The sequence below is a fragment of the Cladophialophora bantiana genome (genome assembly GCF_000835475.1).
Source record: "Cladophialophora bantiana CBS 173.52 unplaced genomic scaffold supercont1.13, whole genome shotgun sequence".
Taxonomy (NCBI): domain Eukaryota; kingdom Fungi; phylum Ascomycota; class Eurotiomycetes; order Chaetothyriales; family Herpotrichiellaceae; genus Cladophialophora; species Cladophialophora bantiana.
Window position 1 is genome coordinate 282272 of NW_015971587.1, and position 27968 is coordinate 310239.

Consider the following 27968-nt stretch of genomic DNA (forward strand, 5'->3'; position numbering starts at 1 on the left):
TTGTAGTCACTCACTGCCGTCCGTCCTGTTGGTATACAATTCCTGGCCACTTGGCCTTTCAAGACGCGTTAGCTGCCGAATGGCCGTCTAGCCGTCTTGCCGTCTTGCCGAGGGGATATGACGCTGACAGCAAATGGCAGATGGAATGGCGATGGAACAAGGTACCTGCCAATCTGCCCGTGGCCACAGGCATCTACCTACCTTAGGTCTTCCTGCACATGCTCGTATTCTTTTCCACATGGCGATCGATGCCACGGAACAACAATGGTTGGAGTGGAAAGGGGGTTTATTGTCGTCAACGATTAGCTGTGTAACATGTATGGAGTACTTGTAAGTCTAACCAAGGGACGAAATACCCTGGTCCCCCACATGGTCGCTCACCCGCCCATTTCTCCTGGTTTGCATAGTACTCACCCACGGACTAGCTAATGCATGCATGTCTCACATTTAGATCTCGAACGGGGGAACTTGGACAACGTGGACATGGCATATTACCCGCCCCCATGTCCAGTTCGATCGAATGATTCTGATTCCATTCCATTAAACCCTTGCCCTGGCTCTCTCTCTAGACCGGGACCTAGTCCTGGCCCTGCTTGTCTTCGCGTCATTGATTGATTGATGGATTCTATATATATGTATGTATGTATGTACTCGCACCAGCGTGACGATCGAACGGAAGATGCGAGGATGTGAAATGATACTTCGACAAGGGGAGACGGAGACAATGGAAGACAGAAGCATGAATGGTAATGCTAACGGCACGTAAATCCTGGGCAGAATGGACATCTTGCCTTCCGGACATAGGTACTCCCCCAAGGAACTCGTAGCGTGCTATTTTTAGTTTGGCGCATGGCATTGCCATGAGATATTCTGTTGTCTTATTGTCCTATTGTTGTCCCATCCTATCTCATCCCCGGTGCCCAAGGAGACACCATCTGGAGCGCGTGGCACCGCTACCCCATCGCATATCAATAACCCATTCCATCCCCATTCGTCTTCGTCATGAACTCCGGTCCAGCTATTATGTAGCCGGTATGTGTTCCACACCGTGATAATAGTGATCATGGGTGTAAAGTGGAGCGGGAGCGAGTGTGGAGAACCGCCTGCTCTCCGTACACGCCCTCGTCACTCATATTTGTACACGCGCATGCCACGCGTACCCACCACGCACACATGCCGCGCACGCACACGTACGCGATCACGGGATGAGCCAAAGAACCTGCAAAAAGAGAGGGGGAGGGGGAGGAGAAGTGCAAGAGCAAGTGCAAGAGTAATTGGCCAAGGCTTGTCTTGCTGAATCATGTAGACAGTCGATCTCAGATATCAAACTCGTGGCGAGGCTGCAGATTACATGGATCAACCAACTCTCGTGTATGCGAGTCCGATGGGTGAGCGGCCTGCACCAACTTTCACAGGTGGGCAGGTTGCCATCTGTCATATCGAACATTGTAACAAGTAATACGCATTAAGACTACACAAGAAACAGCATGGAGAAAAAGCTAAGAATGACATTCAGCACGGGTGTAACAATAGCCCATGGACACAAATAGGAAAAAAGACACGCTGGAAGATCACTCGCATCGCCATCGCCATCACCATCACCATCACCCAGATCCTGCAGTAAACGCCTCCCATGACTTTCCAAATCACAATCTGCATAGTGAACAGTCCCATGACAGTCCCGTGATCGATTCTCCGAACGCATCTGAAAATGCCCAGCAAAACCAACGTTATCAACGCTGTGTTGTGAAGACCCTCCCCCCCGACTATGTACGGTTTTTGGAACAAGGGTGCAAGAAGCACTCGCGTAAGAAAAAAGCAAGTCTATCCAGCGATTAAAGCCCACCATAGCTCTTTCTATCAGGTATCTGTCCTAGCGTGAGAAGCTGTTGAAAAATGTAGTCATGTCGTGACAGTGAACGCATCGAATGTCTCCCTTAAGACAAGAGAGCCTCGCGAATGAATTGACCAACGCCCTTGGCCTGTAGAATAGTCAGAACATGTACACCGTGCTGGGGATACTTTTCACTTACCACTGGAGGCTTCATCATCGTGAAGTGGTTACCCACCACTGTGACCATCTTGCAGACATCAAGTCCCAAAAGTTTGTCCCAACCGTTGGGGCCGAAGTCAGTCCGGTTCTCCAAGAGCCACTTCATGCTCTTGGGATCATCCGCTTGTGGCGGAGGTCGCGGGTCGCCAGGCTTGCCACACACACCGTCGGTTGCCCAGATTAACAACGTTGGAGGCGCCTTGAAATCGTGAGTTGACTTCAATTCTGGTCGGTAAGCAGTCAATGCCTTGATGCTGTACTCGAAGTGAGGCAACAGCCAGTTAGGGGTCTTGCCAGTGCCAGTTCCCAAAAGACCGATCTCGTCAAAGAAGTGGTGCAGACGGGCTGGCAGGGGCTCGAGCCGGATGGGGCAGGGTGAGTCGATCAGAATCAGCTTCTCGACAGTGTAGTTCCTGTCAGGATGCAGCTTCTGCAAGTCACTGAGCTGTCTGGTGACTTCGTAGGCGACAACACCTCCAGCTGACCAACCACCGAGAATGTAAGGGCCCATCGGTTGTCGGCGCATCACTTCCTCGAGGTACAGCTTGGACACACCTTCAATGCCACAAGTGTAGCTGGTAGGATCCTTCATGAACGGGCAGTTGAGACCATAGACTGCCAAGTTCTTGCTGTCGATGGCCGGGATCGAGACGTACGAGGTGGCCGAGCCCGATCCGTCGGGGAACAAGAAAAGGTTCTTGGTGGCTGTCTTGGGGTTCCCTTGGAGCAACACCGAGGTAGCAGGAGGCATTTGAACAACCACTTCGACTGGAGGAGCAGCGGGGGCAACAACAACGCTAGTTCTGACTTCGTGCTTCTGAGCTGTAGGAGGGGCGACCTTGGGCTTCTCGAGACCAAGGGCCTTTCGCAAATGACCAAGAGACGGGTTGTCAGCAAGAATCGTGGGATCGAGATCGATGTCGTGATCCTCGCGGAGCTTTCCGAGCACCGTGAGAGCCATCAGAGAGTCCATCCCCAGGTTACTGAGATCAGTGGTCTCAGTGATCTCGGCGAGGTCCATCTCCATTTCCTGGGCAATAACCTGTCGGATCGTTTCGATCATATCGCCACCCGCGGCTGACGGTGCTTGGGCCACAGCTTCGACGGCAGCAGATTTGCCTTGATCCTGCGGCTTGGCTGGGAAGTCCTCTGTCTCTGGGGTGGTGATGCCAGACTCGACAGTTTCGTCGTCGCTTTCAGAGCCAGAGTCGGTCGATTCGACGGAGCTAGCATCACCGCCAGTAGCTGCTTCTGGTGCTGACATGCCGCTCAGGTGCTTGCGAAGAGCACCAACCGAGGCATGATCAGTGAAGAGGGTGTTGTCGACCTCGAGGTCAAGATCTTCACGGAATTTACCAGAGATGGTCAAGGACATGAGACTGTCCACACCCATATCGGCCCATTGAATGTCATCGTTCAGTTCAGATTGATCAACATCGATCTCCTTGGCGATGATGTCGAAAGCACGAACGACAAGGCTGCCAGAGGAAGGTGCAGGCTTGGGAGGTGCAGGAGCCTTGACCTTATGGGTCTTGGTAGGTTTCTTGGCCTTCACCTTGGGAGCCGGCAGCTCGATGCGAGAAGGAGCAGCGGAATCAACCGGAGTGGGAGCTTTGGCAGCACGAGACTCCTTGACAGGAGCAGGCGCTGGAGAAGGAGCAGCCTTAGCACCGGCCTTCGGCTTGGGCATCATGACATCCATCAACTTGCGAGGAATGCATTGGAAACGAACAGCTCCGGCAACGCCAACAATATCCTTGCTTGAGTTGAAGACATAGACATCGCCAGCTCGCATCTTGCTTCCGGCAACAGGCTGCATCTTGACGTAGGCAAAGTACTGCTTGTCGTGCTCAAGCGGAGCAAGGAATCGAAGGCTGCTCCATCCGTGTGAGATGTAGCATTCCTCCATACGGTTGACAGTGGCATTGACTGTGAAACCGGACAGATGGCAGGCGCTGTCGATGAAGTAAGGACTGAAGTAAAAGTCACCATCGTTGGGACCAGCGCGGAATTTAATATTGCTGGTCGCCTCAAACTCCGGTCCGTCGAAGATTACGCTCTGCATGCCTTGGAAGACATCAGAGTAGTCAACCAAAGCACCGAAGAGTTTGTAAGCCATCGAGCGGCTGACCTTGTCCGCCTCGCCATTTTCCATCTTGTGCTTGAGCATGTCGATTCGGGATTGTACGAGGTAAGACACTTTGTTCCACTCTTCTTTCCAGGCAGCGGCATCTTCGAAACGAAGAACGCATTTGGCGTGGACGACATCCTTCTTGCCATTGTTGGTGGTGACAGTGAAGTCTGCCTTTCTGGAGTCGAGATCAATCTTCATGGTCATGCGCACGATTTGGCTTTCTGGTTCATTGATGTTCTTGAGCAACAGAGGAGCAGGGTTGTCCATGGCGCCGATGTTGATGTCGACCTTTTCACCTGGTTTAATCAGGTTCACACCATAGTTGCACAAGGTGTAGGCCATGTCAGCGTACAATGTCGACGGGCATAGACCACTGCCATTTACCAAATGGCCTGCAACGACAGGGAACAATTTGGGATGAGAGAAGTCAGACTCGGCGATGATGGTTGCAACCTTGCCCTTGACTTCTTCTGAGACGATGCCTTGCACAGCAGTGGAGAGGTACTTCCTGGCCTTCGCTGGACCAGCGGCCACAGGAGCCACGGCGGCAGGAGCAATGGCCTTGGGGTAATCGCCCTTGTACAAAAGCCAATCCCCAGTGTATTGAAGCCAATAATTCTTTTCATCAAAACCGTAGGATGGTAAATCGTTCAGGACGCGGAGAGCTTCGTTCTCCTTGTGGAAGGCATCCCAGTTGAGAGCCTTACCAGCAGTGTACAGACCAGCCATGGATGTCGATATGATCTTCCATGGATCTTCGTCACGGCGCATGGTCGGCAACGTTGGTGCAGACAGGCAGGATTTTATCATGCTAGCGCACAAAGGATGGCCGCCAACTTCGAGCCACAGAGAGGTGTCGCTGATTGTGGCAGTCGACATACCAGCGGAGAGACCACCAACAAAGTCGACGGTTTTGCGGCAGTGTCTGCTGAGGTAGAAGGCGTCGAACACGCCGCCGACGTTGACGATGTCGCTCAACAGAGGGGAAATGACTGGAACCCGAGGCGGATGGTATTTGACTGACGATGCCAACTTCTCAAAGTCCGCGAGAATGGGATCAACTTGAGACGAGTGGAATGCAAACGGCAACTTAAGCTTGGTGCATTTCTGACCAGCATCAGCCAACTTTTGAGCAACTGCATCAATGTCGCCCATGGTGCCAGAGAGCACAGTATCGGAGACACCGTTAATGCAAGCAATCTCAATCTTTCCTTGGCTGTTTGCGACGACATCCTGCAGACCCGCGACTGGTGATCGGACAGCCAGCATTGCATGAGTGCCAGCGGTGCATTTCTGCTCCAGGAGCTGGGCTCGCTTTCCCACCAAATAGATGGTGTCCGCAACAGACAGAACACCAGCAGCTTGGAGGGCGGCGTACTCGCCCAACGAGTGACCAATCACAACACTTGGGGCAACCCCCCATGTCGCCCAAAGACGTGTGAGAGCCATTTGGATACAGCACATTCCGAGCTGAACCACTGTAGGCGGCAGATGCTGAACCTCAGTTGATCCGTCGATGAGAGGCATGATCGACGGCAGACCCTGGCGCAGAGCGATATCGTTGAATTCTTCAATGTCACCACGGAATTGCTTGGATGTCTCAAAGAGCTTCTGACCCATGCCGGTGTACTGCGAACCCTGACCGGTGAATGCCATTGCAATCTGAGGCGAGGCAAGAGGGATGGGGTTGTGGGTCTGATCTTGGGTTGCTTTCAAAGCAGCCTGCAGCTGGGCGATCGACTGCACAGGGAAGGCTGCACGATAGTTGTAGTGTGCGCGGCGAGCAGTCACAGTGTAAGCGAGGTCGGGAAGACCGACATTGGGGTTCTTGTTCAGATACTCTTCATATTTGGCGATTGTTTTCTTGAAAGCGGCCAACGACTTCGCGGAGACAGTAACCACTTGAGTAGATCGAGGATCTGAGGTAGGCTCCGTAGGAACTTCAGGACCATCCTGCAAGAGCATAGCGGTGTTACCACCAGCTGCACTAAAGTTGTTGATAAACACAATACGCTTGCCACCAGCAGGCCGAAGGAATGGCGTGGTTTGGAAAGCGATATTGACATTACGCTCCTTCAGGTCAGGTGCGAAGTTCTTGTTGATTTGCTTCTTGATGCCAGTGTGAGGTGGGATCTTGCTCTTCTGGAGCATCAGAAGAACCTTGATGAGCGCAGAGACGCCCGAAACGGCCTCACCGTGACCGATGTTAGATTTGACAGCTCCGACGTATAGTGGCTGATCTGGTCGTCTGCGACCTTGCCGGGGTGCGAATACTGAGGATACCGACTCCATTTCGATACCGTCGCCCGCCTGAGTGCCAGTTCCGTGCATCTCCACGTAGTTGACATCATTGCAGTGGACGTTGCATTCCTTCAGCACCTTGTCGAACAAGAAGGCCTGGTTCTCCGCGCAAGGATGCGTGATCGAAACGGCTTCTGCAGAGTGGTTTGTGCCAATTCCGCGAATAACACCTAAGACGGGGTCGCGGTCGGCAAGAGCGTCCTCCAGTCGCTTCATAATGACTGTGCAGACGCCATCACCTCGGCAGTAGCCATCGGCGTCGTTGTCCCAAGTTTTGCATGACCCTGTCCTGGACAGGAAGTGACCTCTACTGAGACCGGAGAAAATGTCGGAATTGGTGAGGACGTTGGCACCACCGGTGAATGCCGTGTCGCACTCGTTTGCTCGGAGCGACGTGATAGCAACATTTATAGCAGCAAAACTGGAAGAGCATGCAGTATCAACCGAAAAGCTAGGTCCGGAGAACTTGAAAAAGTAGTTGATACGACCTGGACCGAAGGCACGTACGCCCCCAGAAATGAAATACGTATCGATGTCCTGGGCGGCGTTGACTTCACGCCAATCATCGGAAGTTTGACCGTAGAAAGTACCAATTCTGTCGTGTTTGGTGGACGGAGTTCGGCCTGGGACGATACCAGCCATTTCCATCGCCTCGTAGCCGGTGGCCAGCATCAGTCTTTGCATGGGATCGGTCTGTGCAGCCTCTCGCGGTGACATGTTGAAGAATCTAGCATCAAATAGGCCGGGCTTCTCAATGAAGTTGCCGAAGGGAGTATGAGACGTGTTCTTCTTCTTAGATGTCGGGTCAGTGTGGGAGTCGACTGGGAACCTGTCCGGAGGAACTGGTCGGTGGACATCGAGACCCTTCTCGAGCAATTGCCAGAAGAGCTCGGCATCCGCAGCATCGGGGAACCGGCCCGAGTATCCAACAATGGCAATGTCGGCTTCTTTCTTGGAATGTTTTGTTCCAGAGGGGGCGACAGCGGCCCAGTGCGATTGGTCCTCGAGAGTGACTTTGGGAGTGTTGGCCTTGAGGGCGGAAACGACGCTGCTGGCGAGGTTTGTGGGACCGACGGCAAAGACTTTGGCGTTCTCGGCCTTGCCAGAGGCACAGTATTTCAAGACCTTGTCCCATCGGAGCGGTTCAATCACAATCTCTTTCAGGGCTCCCTGGAGAAGCTCGAAACCGTTCTGTGCGGAAATAGGTTTGCCAGTAACACTGGAGCAGACGGGGTATCTGACCGTGGTGTTGCCGAATATGGTCCTGGTTTGTGGTCGAAGGATCTTGTCGAGGTCCGCCTGTGAATGGAGGTGCGACGCGTGGTAGGGAGCGAAGATGGAGACTGGGGCATTTTTGTGCGTGCGGAAGAATTCAGAGTCCTCGAAAAGCGAGTTCTTCGTCGATGGCGGGCCACTGATTGTGACCGAGGTCGCCGAAGAGGCGCTGATCCACAGCTTGTTGGTGGGGGACGTGCCCTTTTCTTTGTGGAACGCGTCCAAAGCTCCTTGTGCCGACTTTTCGTCTGCTGCCACGATTGTCGACCATGACTGAGGCTTGGAGTCGCATTCAATCTGTTCAGCCACTTTACCCACATGAGCACCGGCACGGAAGGCAACTCGGACGGCTTCGACTGCGAGCGGAAGAAGGGCCGTCAGGGAATCTGAAGAAGCGACCGCGGCGGCGGCAATTAAACCGGTGCATAGACCGACCAATCGAGCGTCTGCATTATGGGGAATGTATGAGGGTGTTCTCTCCTCGAAAGCACTAGTGAAGCTCAAGTCAGTTCGGTCTGAGCGTCACTGTGCAGGTAGGGAAGTCGGAGCCATACCCAAAGAAATGAGTGAACTGTGAAATACAAACGAGGGCGCTCTCAATGGCGGCGTCCTTTGCCTCGCCTCTGTAGTAACGATCGACTAGTTCTTGAATAGTAGAAAAATTAGGGACTGCTTTGGAAGGATGTGATCGAGATCGGTTTTCGAGTCTGACGGCTTCACCAGCTCTCTCGAGGAAGCTCTGTAGGATAACATCGTCCTTCCGTGAGAAGACCTTGGTGAAGAACGCCCGGCAATCAGCAGTCTGATCGCCGAAGACGTAGACCTCCTCCATGATAGGCGTTGAAAAAAAGGGCGACGATGAGCTTCAACGAGCGATGCTTCAAGGGAGAAGATTGGAAAAATGGGGGGAGGATCAGCTATGATATAAAGGAGTTGGGAGAGAGGGAAAATAGAGCGAACGACCAATACGAGGCATGAGTAAGGGAGTGGTGAAAGCGAAAGCGAAAGTGAATTTGACAACAGCGCCCCCCTGGTGGGTCGTGTGAGGGACTGAGGGAGTGAGGGTCATGCTAGGTCACTAGGGGAGTCAAAGCATGCACCGCGATCTGCGCGCTGGAAATCAAGAGCATGGCGAGCAGGGCGAGGCAATCCAAATCTGGAGAGGCTGTTCTGTTCGAGTCGTTGGCGTTGGCGTCCACGGGTCGTGCATTGGCGATTCGGAATTGGCACGGGGTTCCACTGGGTGTATTGACGGTGCGGCTAACGCCAGCTAGTCAGATTGTACTTGTTTTTTATTTTATTTTTTTTCGGCGCCCGAATCTGGCACAGTCTACACGGCCTGGGCCCAGATGAGACATGTCCTGCGCTGAGCGAGGGGCCGTAATCTTTCGTCTCAATACATGGCCAGCGGCCAGCACTCCAAGGCCTCCCAGCGGTGATGCTACTCCTAGTACCCAGTAGCGCTGTCATCACTTGCTGCTGATGCTTTCTCGCCAACGCTCAGCCGCACCAAGGTGTAGAATATCGGTCTGCAAAAGCTTTGTCTAGCACCAAAGTCATAATAATGTGCTCTGTTGATGTTGGACGGCAAAAGGGGAGGCATCGGAGCCGGGGGGCTGGGGATTAAGATTTTCGTGCCATTACAATTTTACGGAGGATTTGGCTCGGTTCTGAATGGCACCCTCCCATTGGCTGAGGCTGTGGTTCCGGGCCTTGGCTACGGGCAATGTATCCCATAGTACGGACGCTTATCCCAATTGGGACTGTCCCTCTAAAATATCTCGACGTCGCATTGGTTCGCCCTACCATCGCTTTGCTGCTTGCTCGGACGACTGGCACAGTGCAGCCTATCGCTCAACCCTTTGTCCTGGGCAACAGGAACAGATCCAGGAGCACCGCAGGCACGGTCCTGTCATCCACTCAACGCCAGCGCAACCAATTCCTGCCAATCGATGAATACTACGTTGCAGCTTGACTTGTGACATTGTGTCGGTCGAGTCTAGAATAGCTGGTGTATACGGAGTACTGGTATTGCCTCGGCGGCAAGGGGGCTGCCGCTAGCTGGCTTGGCCGTATCACAAGGTCGCCCTCGTATAACTGAAGTTGTAAAGACGAGCCCGTGTGGCAGTGACAATACTCGTTCCCCTCTGGGCTCCCTGTACTACACCCCCTGTCTACCGGGCTGAGGCTGAACAAAGTTACCTGGTGGCGGCAAAGAGATTGGAGGACAGCAATCACCTCCAGACCTGGGATCCGCCGCCTCCTCCCAAATGATGACTGCATGACGTTCAACCTCGCTTGGTTATCGCATTCTCATTCCTCGAGGAACTTCGGTCTGGGCGCGCCCATCGTGCGATCGATGACAAGTACATTGACGGTACATCCGGAGTATCTGTTGCGTATCATTGCCCTCGGAGATTCGAAGCGGAAAGTCATAAAATAACAACTGGTATGAGGGTGAGGGCAGGACATCCGCGCGCAAAATCCGAATCCTACCATCAATAAACTGCAAAATGCATGATAGGCCAGCATACGGAGTATCCTGATTCTGGTGTACCTCTCGCCTTACTTAGGCCCAAAGGGCTGACAAACCTGTGTTTTAATGCGGCAATGATTTGTCTGAAGCGGATGCGGATCCTCGACACAAAGCGTGCCAGGCAATTTCACCGGCGGCGTGGGTTGTTGATGGCGGAGTTTGGGACAAATGAGCGGTGGATGAAGTCAGTTCGGATGTGGGTGATAGGGGAAGGGGATCCCGGTCTTGGGCCCTGCGAGACAGGGGATGAACCAGGATGGATCAAACATGCTTCAGGTTTGTCCCAACTAACTTCCGTCTAGCGCGACGCCACACCTTGCATGGTCTAGCGAGCCTTGTGTGTCGACTCCAGAGTTGTCTCTATATTTGGTGTCAGGCCCTGACACTATCCCTTTCCTGCCGCCAAGCTCCCTTGCTCCCTCCAAGCCTTCTGGGGTCCGATGGAGCATTGGCGTTAGGATAGGGGATCGTCTCCCGCATCCAAGTGACACCAACAACCCACCGTCTGGCGAAAGAATTTCCATTCCGGCTTCTATCTGGCTTCAAAGCACACCCCAAAACCAGTCTGTTCATCCGCGGCTCACCGAGCAAGCGCTGGTCCAGGTCATCCAGTTCAGATTGATGAGACCACTCCCACAACCACAACCAAAATCGTTGCAAAATCCTAGTTGACATGTGGCGTCAGGGATCGGATCTACAAGTCCTCCCGTCCTTCCACTTGTCTGATCTAGGCTACTCGTGCGAGTACGTAAGGATAGGGGTTCCCGCCACTGATCCACGGGAAAATGGATCTAAATCATTTACATTTCAAGACACAAGGGAAAAGAGCATAGGTATGTGCCCTGCAGAATACCAATCGCAACAACAATCTCTTTGTGCCTTGGAACCGAACTTTGGGGGTGGATCAAGCCCCCTTGTATCTCCTTTCTTTCCCTACCTGTGCCACGCCCGACTCAGGAGTGTCGAACAGTCCCCCTTTCGGCTTGCCGTTGCCGGATAGAGAAGCTAGTGGCGATACTACTGCGATAGGCGTCAATGAGGCTCAGGAGACTCTACACACCGCGTCTGACTGGGAAACCTTGTCTCATAATATGGAGACCCAAGACCATCCATATCAGGGCGCTAAGTTTCCGCTCGAATCCTCAGCCTTGAAGCGAGGTGACAAGAGCCCTGTGGGACGTGGGTTCACCACGAGTTTCGCAATCTCTCCGAGCCATTCAACGCCTTATCCGATAAATAGCCAGGGGACAAGCACACTATTATATTGCTAATCGACGAGATGGGGCATATAAAAATGCGCTACAGCTTCGAGGCCGCTCTCCTTATCGATTATCATTCTCCTTTCTTCAAGACTTTAGATAATGCAAGGCCATCCAGCCACGAATGTTGAATCTGGCAGACCGTGGGCGCCATTATTGACACAAAGTGTGGTTGTCTGCCGTAACCCTTGGACCAAGCTTATTTCAACCCTCCCAAAGCGTGCTCATCCCTGTCATCATATTATAAAAACATCCCCCATCTGGCGGCCGCTAACGGATTTGAGACTCCATAAGGAAGACTGGCCAAAGCCCGCCGCCCCGCCATTTGTGCGAGGCACCTGGAGATTCAGCTGCTGCAGCTTGACGACACGCTTGCTCGCTTGCCTGCCTGGGTTCTGACTTGCATCAAAGTCCGGTCCTGCAGAATGGGAAGGGAGTTTGTCGAGTGGCCGCGAGAGAAGACTCCCATATCATTCTTTATATTTTGAGTGTCCATCAACTACCTACCTAGAGCAAAGAATATCAGGGATCAGCTCAACAAAACATTGCTGGTGATTCCCGAAAATAATGAATTTATCTCTCACGCCCTCCATGTTGTATGGTGTATGCCACCTGGTCGACGTCCCTGCGTTGCTTCGGCCGCACCACCCTTCTCCATCAGATCAGGTTTGCCGACGGATGACTCGTGAAAACCGCTGAATTCAAGTTAGCTGTGGGCCGTCTTGAAGCGGCTCATACAACGCCTTTGCAGTGCCAAGTGTTGCACAGACTGAAAAAGAGAAGCTCAAAGTGTCTAGTGCTTGTCAGCAAACTGTGCAATCAGGCCTGAGCCAAGGGCCATAGTGTTCGGAGCTCTACCTCGTACAACCTGTCCTGCCTCAGCTCACTTGACCAGGTCCATGTACCTGTCCTACAAATGAGCCTCTTCTGACTGTTGAGATACTATACCAAGCAAGTCTGCCCTCCTGGGGCCAGGTGCTTCCAGCATTCCCCTAGCTACTCTTATTATGCACCTTGGAAGTACAAATACGTACCTTGTTTGGAACTAGACTGTCGACAGGCTAGCGATGTCCATGCCCGCGTCTGTGGGAGCACCATCCTTGAGCATCGGTCAGTATGAGATTATCTTAGTCTACTACAAGCGCATCAAGCAAGTACCTACATATGAAGGGGTTCATCCGTGGATGGACACGACTCTTGTACCGTCACGGTTCGACAACCTTTATGGTTGTCATCTGGCAAACCTTGATCTGTCTGAAACATACCTCTTATATGCCAAGTGTTTTGGGCGTGCGACTGTCATTTGATCTTCAGCCTTTCAGGCGCAAAGAGACCGTGTCGGCCTCCAAACAACAGGCTATTAATTTGCCAGCCAGTCTCGGGTCCTTATATCACACCAATTCAATGGAAGGTCGCATGATAGGCGCCTCCTCAGACGGCTCTCGTATCCCAGGAATCGGTAGATGTCACTGGTAGGCATGCTGCACAGATACAGTTACAGGGACGAAAATGTACCGGCATGCAGAGGTTGCACATATGCGACTTGATTTTCCCGGCTTGGACTTCTGCGCAGGGACGGCTTCGTCAATACACCGATGCAAGTGTCTATTTGCCTCATCGGATCTTTAACCCTATTACATGCTTCTTGCAAAACCGCCATGAAGGTCCGATACGGCGGGAAGGTTGGACAGATTATGAAGCGAGCTACAGGTCTGAGCAACAGGAGCTCCCACGCTTCCAGAGTCCAGACAGGCTGTCAAACCCAGGACCGTCGTGACGGCATCAGCACGCGAATGGAGCCTCGATCGAGCCAACTGTTTTCATGCCGTTGTTATTTATACATTCTCGAGCAACGTATTCCCATACATATATCCCTCAGAGGAGCTGACAAAAATGGAGTGAAGGATGGCAGTCTGTTCATCCTTCGTACATGCCGGTGGCAAGACGGCTGGCAAAATCCTGTTCATTGATCCGGAAACAACACCGTGCTTGGGCGATACAACTGCGGGAGCGGACCTCGTGATCATGCGACCGTCGCTCTTCCTTCCTGCAGTGATGCTGATATTTCCCCCCGACCTGGACATTCAGGGAACATGGATAGCCTATCAAGGCTCTACATTGTCCAGTGTGCTCGGACTTCACGCAGCAAACCATGTGTCTGAGATCGCCGTTCCTGCCAGGAATAGATCGTGTCCAACCACCTATTGCTTACTCGGGTGAATTGATAGAGCTCAGCGATAATCCTGATCCTTCTGTTCCTCTGCGCTCTGCGCATATAATTTATTTGAAAATGGTGGCTGTTGATACAAGGCATTTGGTTCTCGCGGACCAACCCATCCAGCTAAGCTTCGAAGGGGAGCACAGCTCTCGGTACGGACCCGACTTTATGCAGCACCGTATAATATCAAGACGGTGGTAAATACTCCAATCTCGTGGCGGGCAGCTAGAAAAGCCTTGTTTCTCGCTGCAGAAGAAAAGAACCCCCCTGCCCGCTTCTTGCCAAGGCTTGATTTGTTTAGAGCGTGCCCAAGATAGCAACGGACAAGCCACACGGTGACACTAGGCTGCATGGGGAATTGGAGACGAGCTTCTCCCCCTTTTCTGGGGTGGCGCAGCCTCTGGGCATTGGGCAGCGCTGCTCCTCAGGCCCAGTCACCGACCAGGGGAGGGCCCAAGGGGGCCATTTTCCCAAATACCGAGTACGAAGAGTAGCTGTCCGAAGTCTTGAGGTACAAGGTACCTAGGACTTGGTTACGGCCGCTCGCTAATGGGAGGTACCTCGCTCTTCACCTCGACGTCGCACACCGAAGCATGAAACGCATTGCCTCAGCTTGACCCAAACTGGTGGACTTTGCTCCCCTGAACAACTATTGGCATGTTCGGACCGTAGTTTGGGAGATGATGGAGGAGGACTTGTGTGTCCTTCCGCCACAGTTGAGCCGGTTTTAGCAGCCGAGCAGCCTCAAAGCCATGATGCCTTAGGTGCTCAATTGGTGCCCCTCAATGCCCAGGTGCCTACCGCCTCTTTTTAGCCAGACGTGTGCAGTGCCGGACTGCTACCATCCCACCATCCTGATGCTAACCCTGCCCTGACCAAGCCTAACCTTGTGCCTGCATAGCCTGTGGGTGATTTAGGTGATTTAGGTCATGTCAGTATAGCTCGGCTCGCAAACAAAGCAATACCAAGGCATCGGCTGCAGCCAACCATCCGCCGTCGGTGTCCATCTCTGTCCATATCTGCCTGTCGTCCACCCACATCGTCTCCATTCCTGTTGACACACTTCCACTCTTGCTTTTCCTCACATCTACTTCTGCGCCTGCACCCGCACCCGCACCCGCTTCTGCATCTGCAATCTTGCGCCTGCAATTCCGTTCGTTCATTGACCGTTCCCTTTTCGGGGGAGTGTTGACGGTGTCGATCTCCTCCGGTGCCTTGACTACTAACTTGGAACTCACCGTCCCTCACTCCGATACCACAAACCCACAACCCAACCTCTCCCTCGGGCTCTTTCTGTGCCTTTTCCTTGACTCCAATCCTACCATAATCCGGTCCTTATATTCTATTACACCCGTGTGAAATTGTGAACACCATACGCCTTACGAAAGACACCATGACCAAATTGACAAAGAATCCTCCACCCGCCTACCCAGGCAAATCCAACTCCAATTCCCCCGGCTCTCTTCAGAATGCTGTGCCATATGAGAATCTGCCACAGGGCGCGCAGCCGCCCGTGCCCGTCACCACGGCCGTGTTACCCAGTTCCTACAATGATCCTCTGCCTGACACGAACCCTTTCTCCCCAAACTTCAACCCAGGCCCAGTATCAAACACTTCTCAGCAACCAACGCCATTCTCCCCAGTCTCGCCGATCGCTGAATCAAGTCCGATCGAGCGCTCCTCGCAAGCACCATTGCAAGCGCCGAAACCTCAGAGACCCAGTGCCGACCAAAGAAAATCGGTCGACCTGCGACGCCTCGATGGAAAGCCATACCCTGGATCCAACCCTGCTACTGAGAAGGAGAAGCCAAAGATAGTCAAGGTCGCGAAGGATATGCACGATGGTGCGCTGCCACCAGTATACAAACGGCAAGCGTCCGATCCCATCAACCCCTCCGAGGTAGCAAGTGCTTTGTCAAATACGCACAAGTGTGGAAACTGTGGAAAGAAACATGGTCAAAGTAATGGCCTCGGACACAGTTGCAATCAATGTGGGAAACGCAAGTCCAATGCGCCAGAGTCAACTCCTCCCGCTTTTGCACCCGTTCCAATGCCCACCGCGACGACTCATGCTCGGACTTTTTCCGAAGGGCAGACGTCTCACGGCTCGTCATCCAGACTGTCAGAAAGCACCGCGGGGCCTTCTGGTTCACCAAGCTCATCAACTGGAACGCGGTGTTGCACGAAATGTGGAAGGTACAAGCGGCCAGCCCCAGTACCTAACCCATTCGACCAGCTCCGTCCAAATGGTTCAGGTCCTGCAACCGCTCCAATGCCGATGGCGAACCATCCCGCCATGAGACCTGGTCTCACCATCCAGCCAAATGCGCCTGGAAATCACCCAACGTATCCCAAGATCGACGTGATTCCTCCCTCGGCCTCGACATACAAAGCGGTCAACTCTCCCTTCTCAAACTATGGAGATGACTCTCCTCTGGTAAGCAAGGCAACCAAGCAAGAGTTCAAATTGTTCCGTAATTCTTCCCTTGCGCGTTCCCTGTCTCGTCGTCTCAGCAAGAAGGATAAGACCTCTACGTCAACAGCGGCAGCCCCTCTTCCAAGTCAACAACTCGCACGCCAAAGTGGCGAACAAAGTGCAGGCACTCTGATCAACATGATTAGCACTGCCATGCAGGGGCCTGGAAATGAGCGAGACCCCCAATACTCCAAACTGACGGCTGGCGGTGAACCAGCAGATCGTCCTCAGACTCCTTTTTCGTTCGTCGGCGGCAAGGACGAGCAAGATGCTTTTGAGATGGTTGACCTCCGTGACCGGGCATCAGTTTCCAGCCACGCCAGTCAGGATAGCATGAAGGAAGTGCTGGGACCTCAGATCAGTGTGACACAATCAGACAGCGAATATCAGACCGGTGTCCCAGACCACATTGATGTCATTCCCCGATCCAAGTCAGTCGAAGCACAGAGAGACCAGCACTTGTCGGTGAATGGCGCAGAAAACAGACCCCCCATCACACGATTCAAGAGCTTGAGACAGGGCGTGTCAAGAATGGGCAGCGTCAGCCGTTCGACAAGCTTGAAGAGACTGGGCAGTTTGAAGACTGTGCACCATGCTTGGTACGTTGAGGGCACTGATGGTAATAACGAAAATATTGTTCCTGTCTTCTAGAGTTGGAGTTGGGGAATCGGTTTGGGTTAGTATTGTATTCATGATGTCAAGGGATTTATGATTTCTGAGATGATACCATTTGAGCTCGGACACTTGATGTTTCTACTATTTAGAATTAATTCGGTATCTCGTATTCCAAGCCTTGGACATTAAAAATCGATTGCCAGTCTTTCCTTAATGTTGTGCTAGCCGGCTCTTGGTGACTCGCAGATGATCACTCCAGCCTTGTCCAGCCTTGTCCAGCCTCGTGGAGCCTCGTGGGGTGATGTCAGTCTGGCTTTCCAATCCCATTTGCGTACTTCCACTGCAGCGGCTACTCTACTCGTGGATCGACGGCCAACTCTCTCGACAACCAATCATTCTTCATCTGCGATCCTCGACATCTGAATATATCTATCCACGCTCCCCGACTGAGTTCAAGGTCAAGCTGGCAGCATTCGCTCTCCAACACGCCCTCCGCCGTCTGGAGGAAGAGCGACAAGCCCGAGCAGGCAACATGGGCGACCTCCAATTCGCGAAGCAATTCCTTACGTCTCTAGACAACAAACCGAACAAGTACCAACCTGACCATGTCTTTGACCCGAAGACATTTCAAATGCGGTTACCCGTAAGTCTTGCACCACATCGACCCCGCGACCACTCAATGGGCGGGCAAGCGGGCCTGTTCCAAGAGTGCCCCAAGGCAAGAGGGCATGTTGTGAATCCGACAGGACGCCGTCGCCCGAAAGATGAGATAGTAACTACACTTGCTAACGAGGCTGCGTTTATCACGAACAGTATACCTTGCCCAAGCTCTCAACACCACCACACCCGTCGCCGCCCAAATCCATCCCGGCGACCGAGCCAGCACCAGGCTCCGAACCCTCCACGCCCACCATCACCCTGATACTGAAGTCCCCGCGCAACCCAAATATGACCCTCATACTCCAGTCCATACCGCCCGCAACGACGACAGTCCAAGTGCTAAAAGAACAGATCCAATCATACCTAGGTGGACCGAGCGTGGTCAATCTAGACAAGATCAAGTTACTCTTGAACAAGAAGCCCGTCCCCCAAAGTAAACGGACTGTTGCAGAGGCTCTGGATGGATCTGGTACCACCACGGGGTCAGATGTCGAGTTTGGAGTGATGGTCATGGGCGGCGCTCCTGACCCGCCTCAGACCCATATAACGGCGTCTCTCCACCACACGATAACGGCAGCTTTGGTGACGGCAGCGAAGGCAGGTCTGCAGACTGAGAGCAATCAAACGGGAGCACAAGGAACGCCAATGGAAGGTGTGGAAACGTCAACGACGAGCGTCCTGGAGTCAAGGGAGTTTTGGGATGACTTGCAAAGGTTTCTAGAGCAGAGAATACGGTCGCCCAAGGAGGTCGTGAAGATAAAGGGGCTGTTTGAACGAGCGTGGAAAAGCTCGATAGAGAAGCCATGATCTTGGTATTGTGGTGCAGCGAGCCGTTGATGAGAAAGAACTTCAAATCCTTGATCGTGTGGTTGAATGGAAGGCCGTTCTCGATCGGAAGTGTTGTCTGCCGTCTGTCGGCCACAGGCGGTGATAGGAGGAGAGTCGAATCCATGAAAGTCCATGAACGAACAGCTCTGGCTGGTCTAGAATCGCTGCTGTCCAGCGTTTGCGTCATGAGTGCCAGAGTGCAATGAATGTTGGGGTGTGATATGCCGATTACGACCTATCAACAGGAGAAGGGCTCTTGTACAAGGGCTCCGTGAGATAAAAAGGCATTGTGAAGAAGTGAGCGACTGATCCCGGATCGGATGGCTTCCTCCACAGCACAGGACATTTTGAACGAGGCCGGCATTGGCGTACATTTTACAATCTACATCTTACATTTTACATTTTAGGATTTATATTCCCCCCCCTAAATTCCACCCCCCCCCCCCCCCCCCCCCCCCCCCCCCCCCCCCCCCCCCCCCCCCCCCCCCCCCCCCCCCCCCCCCCCCCCGGGGGGGACGTTGACTTTGTCAAATCTAGGCCTTAAATCGCCGCTGACGTTACCATATATACAAATACATATATATCCCCTGTGCGAACATCTGTATGTATGCGTGTATAGGTTGAAAACGCCCCGACGATACCTTTCAACGTTCCCGTGCACCGCACTATGTATGTAGGTAAATATGTATATATATATATATATAGAGGGGTTTCGGCGTTGGTGCGATGTATGCTGTACGCTGTACGCCGTGCGAGCCATGTTCAGGCCTTCCTAGAAGACATGGGCTGTTTAGATACCCAAGGGAGGACAGAGAAGCCGGTGGATGAATGGATGACCTCCGTTTCAGAAGACTGCCAGATGAGATGACGTTCTTTTCTTTGAGCATTACTCCGGATGTCTATATCTGTACAGTATCTATATACGACACCTCGTTTTCTGGACCTCTCCTAGGTCCGACATTGATCCTCCATCATCACCGCCATCATCATCCGTTGACGCGCGTATACGTCTGCTGCCAGGGAATGCTGCCGTTCTGGAAATTCAGCTCTGTCGTGGTGTTAAAATCCCACCAGAAGTCGAGATACTCGGGATAGCCCAGCGCGGAGACGTTGCACATCTGCACAAAGTTCGGCCCGCGAGCGATCATAGCGCTGTAATCGCCCAGCGGACAGGAGTAGCCAGGTCCGGATTGACATGTGAGCCAGGGAACCACCGCCTCGTTGATCAGGGCTCGGACGTAGACGCCGGATGGGGTTGGAGCCGCGGTGGCATTGCACGACAGGCGTTCCAGGACGAGATGGCCGCCCATGGGGACGATGTCAGTCGATCTGTAAGGGTTCGGAAACGGGATTGTCTCGTTTGGCAAAGGTGATGAGGGCACGTCCAGACCCAATGCCGCGACGACGGGAGTGATGTTGGCGTCGTGGGCGCTGTGGAAGTCAAAGAAGAAGGCGTTAAGTTAGAGCTCTGCACAGGGGGAATAGGATCTGTACTGACAAATTCCACCACATAGTTCCGTGGCTTGGACCGGCTTCAAGAAGTGCAAGGGACGCATTTGCAAAGACTTGGCCGACAGCGACCTCGTATGGATCCCCTGGACTAAGCGGGGATTTGAAGGTCAGTGCAGTCCTCGAAGAGGATGGTAAGTTTCCCCGGATTCTTGGGCGTACCCTGAGCAATAGTAGTAAGTCAGGTCTTGAATGTAACCGAATGCCACCCATTCGTCAAGTGTGAATGCATCCACCCATGGCGAATATGAACGAGCTTGAAGCTCGTAGGGAGCCATGCCTGTAGTCAGTGGATGCCAAGTCAGTAGCTTTCCTTCCTTGTATACATGACCTGCAAGTCGGAAAGGAGGGTTCTCACTCATCAGCGTCACGATGTCGCTGGAATTCAGATTCAGGCCTGGATTCTGAGAATTCAATCTCGCCGCAGCCACGTTGAATTGAGGCAGGCTTCTTGAAGCATAAAAGCACGCGAGTAAGCTTGTATCGGCAGGGCAGCTAGGAGTCAAACTGTTTGCTCCCCGCGTTGCATTCTCGGAAATCACGTTTATTGCGGCATTGGTAGAGTAGTTATATCCGAAGAACCCCATACCGAAATATCTCGCCGTCTCGATGACACGCTCGTAGTCGCTTGCAAAAATGGGGACAACCGAGTCTCCGTCCCAAAGGTGGCCATAGCGAGCACGATACTCGGAGCCTTGTCTTAAGGCATGTAAGAGTCCTGAATACGGACCCGAGAATGTCTCCTGTTCCAGGTAACCTGGGTCGCTGATATAGAAGGTCCAGTCGTTCAGGAAAGCAAGGTCGCCCGACCATTGAGAAATACCCGTCGAGTACAGCTTTTTGAGAACGGCTTCAAGTCTCCCATATGTCGTGGCGTCGGGGTACCGCTCCCCGTGACGCATTAGCATAATGACCTGATCAACAGTACAACCCAGAGGAGGATTGGGGTCGATCCCGTAGCCCATACGGTCTGAGTAAGGACCAATACCGCCGACATATTTGAGAATGTTGTAGGAGTCTGTGAAGGTTTGGGAAAACTGTTTCTCGAGGTAGGCCGATGAGTACGGCCGCGAAGCTGCGAGAGCCCCCAAGGCCCCAACAACCGTGGTGAGTACAATCTTGACCATCGCCATAGCTGATAGGTATCAGCGACAAAGAAAAGAGTTGAAAGACCCACCTTTTGCTCGGGGAAGAGGGACAAAGATTAATGTAGAGACAAGAAAAGCTTCACAATGGACGCAAAAGCAATGAGCTCGAAACATCCCTCGGCTTAGATCGCTAGAACGCTTCGCATGAGCTTCAGCCGGACACTGCGAGCTGGTAAAGGGACTTCTTGTCCAGAGCTGCTTGACAAACTAGACCACACACGTGAGAATCAAGAAAAAGATAATTGGCCATCAAGACTTTGCGAGGAAACCGATATTTGGTGAAAAGTGTGGTGCGCACATCAGGAAGAGCAGAGAGCTCCCCAAATCTCCAGCACAATAATGTGCATAAGGAAAGTAAGGACGGCTGCAAGCGTCCTTCGTCCATTGTGTTCGGAAGCCGTGCCGATGTGGTGCTATTCTTCACGGCAATAGGCGAGCTGGCGAAGCCCACGTGCGCACCCTCTCTTCGAGTCTTGATCCAGATGAGCGGAGATAGACGTGAGGTAGACAGTAGGGTACTGCGATCCTTGAAGGACTTGGACGTCGATAAGGAAAGGGAGCAGGTTCAGTTGATACTTACGGTCAGCTCCTTGAAAACCCAAGATGAGCTGGCATTATTGATTGACCTCTTGCAATGGCTCAGCCACCACAGCCTCACCCCTGAGCCGCCCAGCCTCGCTGGCAAATGCGGTCCTAAAACTTCCGAGTCCCACCAGACTTAACAACAATGACATTGGGATGCTTCCCATGAAGGGCAGAGTGTAAGGGGGACGGAGTTTCTGGCATAGAATTTTCTACTGAAACGCTCAATGAATCGTCGGCAGTCGAATACTGAGACAAGGTGTTCTATCAGCAAGACTTTTTATTTTAGTACGGCACAGAATTTAATATGGGCAATTCCGGAACTTCAATTCGGTTTTGCAACCTCTTATCATTCTCTACTTTCTAGGATATTTTAAGTCCGCTAACCTAGTGAAGAAAACGTGACAACCGAATCAAACGCCTTTTCGCTGATGCAAGATTTGCCGTTAGATTGGTCCGCGTTGGTGAAGTGTCATCTCGTATCATAGAAGTGAGGATGCTGAAGATATTTCATGAAGTCGTGTAAAAATTGAGTGATGGCGAGGACAAGTTGAATATCCTCAGAGACCTGTCACTCAAACAAGCCCCCTCCCAAAACAAATTCTGATTCGCGAGACATGCCGCCGACGATCGGTTTGACCGATCGGATGTTGTACATGGACCGAAAACGATGATGGAAATGCATGGATTACAAGCGAGCAGGTCAACAATGGATTTACGCTTCCCAGCGCTTTGCGTTGGCTGCAGTCATGGAGAAATCAGATGATATTCCTGGGGAGCACTTCATGCCGTTCATGGGGATGACTGCGCTCCAGCTCCCGGAGGCGCAGCGCTGGAAGCTGTTTCCGTCGATACAATTCCAGAACCCTTCATTAGAGCATGGACCAGTCAGCGCACCGGCAGCGGAGCTGTTCGATGCTGCAGAAGAGCTGCTAGTTGGAGTCGCTGCAAGAGCAGTTGCTGCAGCAGTGTTAGAAGGAGCCTGTTGAGTGTTAGTAATAGTCGAGGGTGGTAAAGTGGTGGAAACACGTACGATGCTGGAGCCGGCACCTGCTGGGATTGTGGTGGGGACGACCTGAGGAAGGTCAGTGACAGTGGAAGAGGGGACGACGGCGGAGGTAGGTACCGAAGATGCACCGCTAGCGAAGTTGCCAGGAACCGCGCTGGCCGGAGGGCTCGCCGTATATTGCCCAGCATTGCCACTAGCGAATGCCGGTGCAGAAGATGGAGGGCCAGCAGCATAGCTGGTAGGAGCTGCGGTGGCAGTGCCAGAGACGACAGGAATAGATCCGGTGGGTTGTTGAGGGGCGTTGTTACCATTGGAACCGCAAGACAGTGTGGTGTACGGTCCCGAACCCGCAGATTGTACATCAGCGCCTGGATTGGGGAAGACATAATCGAAGCTCTCGGGGGTTGTGCAGGTGTTTATGGCTGCCAAATTGGCTACAAACATGTCCGGGAACGACGTCTGTCGCTTGGAAGCCTTTGGAGCTGGCATATAGCGCTTTTTCTTGGCGGAAGTGACAGTGAAGGGGGCGCAGTTCATGTACATTTCGCGGTTCCCAACCTTGTTGAACCAAGTCCACGCCATGGTGTACTCGCCAGGAGCGATGCCCTCAGGAACGGAGAACTGGAATGTCGAGGCGCCAGAGCCATTAGGATCGTCACCAATATTGCCAGGTGCCGAAGCTGGACAGCCGCCTTCAATAGACTTGATGACCATCCACTTGGAGTTTTTCGAAGGCTGGAGATCGGTAGTAAGGCTGACTTGACAGGATCCGCCGCCATGAGTAGCACTGCCGATGAAGCTCAGAGTTTGTGGTTCACCGATAGCTGCGACATTGCTAGCCCCCTCAGCATCATAGACACCAGAACGCTGTTTGCAAGGGAAATCAGATCCGTCGGCGACGAGTGGTGAGTTGTTAAGGGTTGATTTGCCGTATGGGACAGGAGTCTTCATAATCATGTGAGCATCTCCCACTGTAGCTAGGAAGGTAAGTGCAGCCAGTGCCACGGATTTGAAAAAAACCACCATATTGGACGTCGGGATGATGTTTTTTTTTCGGTTGAGTTTGGAGATGGAAATGAATGTGTTGGGCAGAGCAATGGCCGGATCGCACTGATACACTTTGTCAGTCGTTGTTTGCGGTGTGATGGTGAACTTGAAGGTGAGAATAATAATTTGGAGGTTTAAATATCAAAACGGTTTGGCAAAGCAGTCGGACAATAGGAGACTTCCAACAATGCAGCACACACAATGGCAGTGATTCCCGACAATAATCTGCAACAGCCTGTGATGCCGAACAAAGCAGTCCGGCCAGCAACGATGACCACTGCCTGCATGTGACAATGACATGCTGAAAACAAAGCATCTGAGAGCAAAAGAAGTGAATGGAAGTGCCATACCTTTTTGTCACTGACAAAGGAATGGCCGCTGACTTGCTAAGTCAACTGATAGGCAAAAGAATGTATGGTCTGCGCCGGGCAGAATAAAGAGAGGAAGGTCAAAGGAATGTAGGACTAGCCTGCCACAGTTGAGACAAAATGAACGAGGTGAGAAGAAGCTCTGGAGAAAGTCGAGATGGGACGAAGCGACTTGGCAGGCTTCTATATAGATTTTGAATAATGGAAGTCGGCAAATGCCCCCTAGATGTTAAAGTTGTACCCCGGTCATGCTGGCCATGCTGGTTGGCTCAGTGGTGAGCAAGGGGTATGTGAAACATCGCATTCTATTGGCACGTACGCGTTCTATCCTTCGCGTGTGGCAAACTAACGACCAAGGTGATCGTTCTGAAGTGCAAGCTCGTGCGCAAAGCACAGAGCCCGGTCAGAGCCCCGGCCGCTCCGGCCAGAAAATAGATTTCTGGACTGGTTTTACAGCTCGTTGCGTTGAAAGAGAGCTCTGATATACCCAGTACATACGTGATTTGCTGCAAAACTGAGAGCTAGAGGTAGTAAGAGCTGAACGAATACGGGACCAGAGTTCGGGGAGCACAAGCTGCAGAATAGGAGATTGGTCCGAGGTACCCCGTAGATCGGTGGTGTGCGATAATAGGAGAACGAACAAGGCTTGATCGTAAGTAGCTCGGGATGACGCAGGAGAACATCAAACCAGTCCATTTTGGAGGGATCCCCTGAGCAGATCTCAGGAGGCTGAAGCAGCCCATCGGGGCGGCTGTGGAGAGGTCAAGAGGTCATGGGGAGAAGAAAGGACAGAAAGGATGGAAAGAGAGTGATGAGATGGAATGATCAGGGGGTGAAAATGTGCGGTCGACTGCAGCCAATCGTTAGCCGCGTAATGGTGAGCATCTAGGCTAGAAATAGTTAGCGCGCGCTGCATAGATCCGACTCTCTATCGCTTTGATTGGCTAGGAGCTTCTCCATGGCGAGCAGCTTGAAACGCCCGTTAAAGGCGAGAAGGCTGCTAGCAACCGCCAGCTTGTCACCGTCAGCTCCATTCTCGGAACAAGCAACGGAGCGCCTGGGTTCTCGCCCTCCCAACATTCCCTAAAATACCTCCCCACCACCTCGGAACGTTGCGTCAGGTACGAGGTAGCTCGGGTCAAAGGCTGTGGCTGGAAGAGCTTGTCCCAGGTCCAGAGGCGCAGTTGCCGTACAGAGCATGTCCGAGTGGCTTTTGCTTGGATCCAGCTTCGCCTTTGACATAACCGCGCAAGGTCTCGGGTGCGGTCTCCTGAGCGAGAGTCCTGTCTAGAGTGTCTTGTATGAGACATCGTGGGTGGAATGTTGTTTGTCTTGGACGTGGTCAGGTCAAGGGCTCCATAGGTATATGTCGCCACCTCTGGTCTGTGCAACCACCCAGGCTTCTGCGCACGCAGCCTTGAGAAGTTCCTTCAGCTTGTCAAGGATGACTTCTCCTTTCGAGCGGGCCTAGGCAAAACCTAAGTACCAAGGAGAGTTCCTCACCTTGACGGCGACCCGCAAACGTCTTCGCCCCTTTACCAACCAGATTCTACCTGTAAACTTCAGGACGCGCAACCGCCAAGGGCACGTTTTGAAAGATGGAGAACGAAGAAGCCCAAAAGCAGGGAAATGACAACCAGATCACGGCTAAATTGCGGAGTACCCTTGTTCAGTCGCCATGAGACGAGGTTGAGTTAATGAACTGGTTTGTGGTAGAGCAGTTCGAGGCTTTGGACATCTAGTGAAGGCAGAAAGACAGCATGAGGCAACCTCTCATGGTACGAGTCAGATCCGACTTTGACCCTGCATTCGAGTTCTCACATCCTACCTACCAAGTAGGACGACGATAGGATTGCCCAGGAGTGATTACGTCCTGAGGAAAGGTGGCCCCCACAAGGCAGCAACATCAACCCAAGACAAAAAGTCGAGGAGCTGAGTTGCAAATTGTGTCACGTGTCATGTCACGTGTGGTGGTGATATTGTCATTCAGTGAAGATCCAAGTTGTCATTCAACAAGCGGGACAATGCACATGGATTCCACGTAGGGCAATGAGCTCGGCACTGTCACTTGTGGCGACAGGCATCATTTACAATGGGCATAATCACCTTTTTTGTTAGTTGAGTATAGGTATCTACGTACAGTTCAGCATCTCTTCTTGACATACGAGTTACTCTGTAGGTATCTCTTGGGATCTCATCAACCAACTTCAGAGCTGGTGTCACGGAATATAGTTTTTCCGCTGCATCGATCTACTTGGGGTATTCCTGTCTTCTTGCGACTCCAATCTACCCTCGTTACCTCGTACTATAGAACACAAACACGGTACGCACAGAGGCTTTCTTTAAGACCGTTGCACAAGATTCGCCTTGGTTCATAATGTCAATATAGGGATATAAGCGTACACCACAGTCCTTTTTTACCCTCGCTCTCACGACTTTTCCGTTTCCATCATGCCTGCAATTGCCATGCCGTCTCTTTCGTCTCTGCTCTCATGGCGCACGCTCGCGGTCCTTTTCGCCCTGGTTAATCTCAAGTCGCTGCCTTTAGCCTGGCACGCGCGCCTGTTCTACCGCATGTTCACGAACTGGTACACACATGCGCGGGTGCAGCGCAGCTTGAAATGGCAGTCAGGTTCCTCTTTGTCGGTACACCCTCTTTTCCAGCCCGTGTCCATATTCACCCGCTCCCCGCTCCTCGAGACAGACTACAACCTGCACAAATCGAACAGCACCTACTTCGTCGACCTGGACGAGAGCCGGACCGTGCTCATGACGAAGCTCCTGGTCCCGGGCTTGAAACAAGGGAATAAGGACCTCGAGCGCGAGGGCCACCGGGGTCCCCTGAGCGTCATCTTGGGCAGCGTCCACACGTCCTTCCACAAGGAGATCAAGCCGTACGAGCGTTACGAGGTTCGCTCGAGGATACTTGCGTGGGACAATAAGTGGATTGTGGTGGGGAGTTGGTTCGTCCGGCCTGCGTCGCGGAGGGGCCAACACGAAGTCCTCCTGGCTTCGGCGCTGAGCAAGTACGTGGTGAAGAAGGGCAAATTTACCGTTTCTCCAGAACGATGCTTTGTCGCTGCGGGATGGCTGCCACGCAGGCCGGCGAACTGCAACGTCGGCGCAGACCAACAAGACAAGCCCGGGACGAGGGAGTCATCATCAGAAGAGTCGGTGCCTCCAACGACACCGCCACAGGGCCTTCCTCCCACCGACACCGAAAACTTGACCATCACAACCACAGCCAACCCATCCTCTGAACCATCCCTAATACCCACACCTCAAGAAGGTCCTTTTGCAGCGCCGGTCCCAGCATCCAAAACGCTGCAAAACGCGGACATCATCGTGGCAAAGCTCGAGACGGCAGCGGCAATGACCGGCGCGGCAACCATCTCGTCCTCCTCGGAGCCCCTCGCGTCGCTCACGGCCCGCGCAGGCGAGAGCGAGTGGTCCTGGCACCGGATCGAGATGGAGCGGATCCGTGGGCTGCAGGTCGCGCAGAACTGGCTGTCGCTGGACAAGGAGCTGATGCACGAGTTCGTCAAGGGATAGCATCCTCATCCTCTCAGCGCCGGCAGGTTCATGTTTCGAGGCTGGGCTGGAGACTATGAAAATTGGGGCATGGATTGATTGAATGTAAGATCCGACAACGTTGCACACCCCTGCCCCGGACTGTGCGGGCGTGTCGCGGACGAGGTGAGGATCGTGCGGATTCCAAAAGTCCCCAGATGTTGACTTGTCTTGCCCCGACTGGCCAGTGCTTGACTTGGCTTGACTGGCTGGAACTTGACCCGAGAATGGCTGACTGATTGTCCAATTTCTGGGGACTGAGTCTGTCTCCCTCTCAATCTGGGTCGTGGCCCCGATCTGTGGTTAGGTCGAGGTTTAGGTCTGGGCCTGGAGCTCTTTGTGGGGCAATGCGACATTGACAATTCGAAACGTTACACGTA

The 27968-nt window shown here is 52.8% G+C and overlaps 6 protein-coding genes across 6 annotated transcripts; 3 read left to right on the plus strand and 3 right to left on the minus strand.

Annotated features, from left to right (window-relative positions):
• Positions 1 to 1937: 1937 nt before the first annotated feature.
• On the minus strand, positions 1938 to 8595 carry Z519_08474 (uncharacterized protein; the record flags this gene model as incomplete). The annotated part of the gene is made up of 3 exons (XM_016766202.1): positions 1938 to 1982; positions 2034 to 8253; positions 8318 to 8595. 3 exons carry the CDS (start codon positions 8593 to 8595, stop codon positions 1938 to 1940), a joined length of 6543 nt encoding a protein of 2180 aa, XP_016617360.1.
• A 6574-nt stretch (positions 8596 to 15169) lies between these two features.
• On the plus strand, positions 15170 to 16903 carry Z519_08475 (uncharacterized protein; the record flags this gene model as incomplete). Its single annotated transcript, XM_016766203.1, has 1 exon — positions 15170 to 16903. The coding sequence occupies one exon, from the start codon at positions 15170 to 15172 to the stop codon at positions 16901 to 16903; it is 1734 nt and encodes a 577-aa protein (XP_016617361.1).
• A 265-nt stretch (positions 16904 to 17168) lies between these two features.
• Z519_08476 (uncharacterized protein) lies at positions 17169 to 18334 on the plus strand (the record flags this gene model as incomplete). The annotated part of the gene is made up of 2 exons (XM_016766204.1): positions 17169 to 17510; positions 17681 to 18334. The coding sequence occupies 2 exons, from the start codon at positions 17169 to 17171 to the stop codon at positions 18332 to 18334; spliced, it is 996 nt and encodes a 331-aa protein (XP_016617362.1).
• Positions 18335 to 19341: 1007 nt separating this feature from the next.
• On the minus strand, positions 19342 to 20997 carry Z519_08477 (uncharacterized protein; the record flags this gene model as incomplete). The annotated part of the gene is made up of 4 exons (XM_016766205.1): positions 19342 to 19786; positions 19854 to 19955; positions 20027 to 20144; positions 20223 to 20997. The coding sequence occupies 4 exons, from the start codon at positions 20995 to 20997 to the stop codon at positions 19342 to 19344; spliced, it is 1440 nt and encodes a 479-aa protein (XP_016617363.1).
• A 1312-nt stretch (positions 20998 to 22309) lies between these two features.
• Positions 22310 to 23629, minus strand: Z519_08478 (uncharacterized protein; the record flags this gene model as incomplete). Its single annotated transcript, XM_016766206.1, has 2 exons — positions 22310 to 22576; positions 22628 to 23629. 2 exons carry the CDS (start codon positions 23627 to 23629, stop codon positions 22310 to 22312), a joined length of 1269 nt encoding a protein of 422 aa, XP_016617364.1.
• Positions 23630 to 26469: 2840 nt separating this feature from the next.
• On the plus strand, positions 26470 to 27570 carry Z519_08479 (uncharacterized protein; the record flags this gene model as incomplete). Its single annotated transcript, XM_016766207.1, has 1 exon — positions 26470 to 27570. The coding sequence occupies one exon, from the start codon at positions 26470 to 26472 to the stop codon at positions 27568 to 27570; it is 1101 nt and encodes a 366-aa protein (XP_016617365.1).
• Between the last annotated feature and the right edge of the window lie 398 nt (positions 27571 to 27968).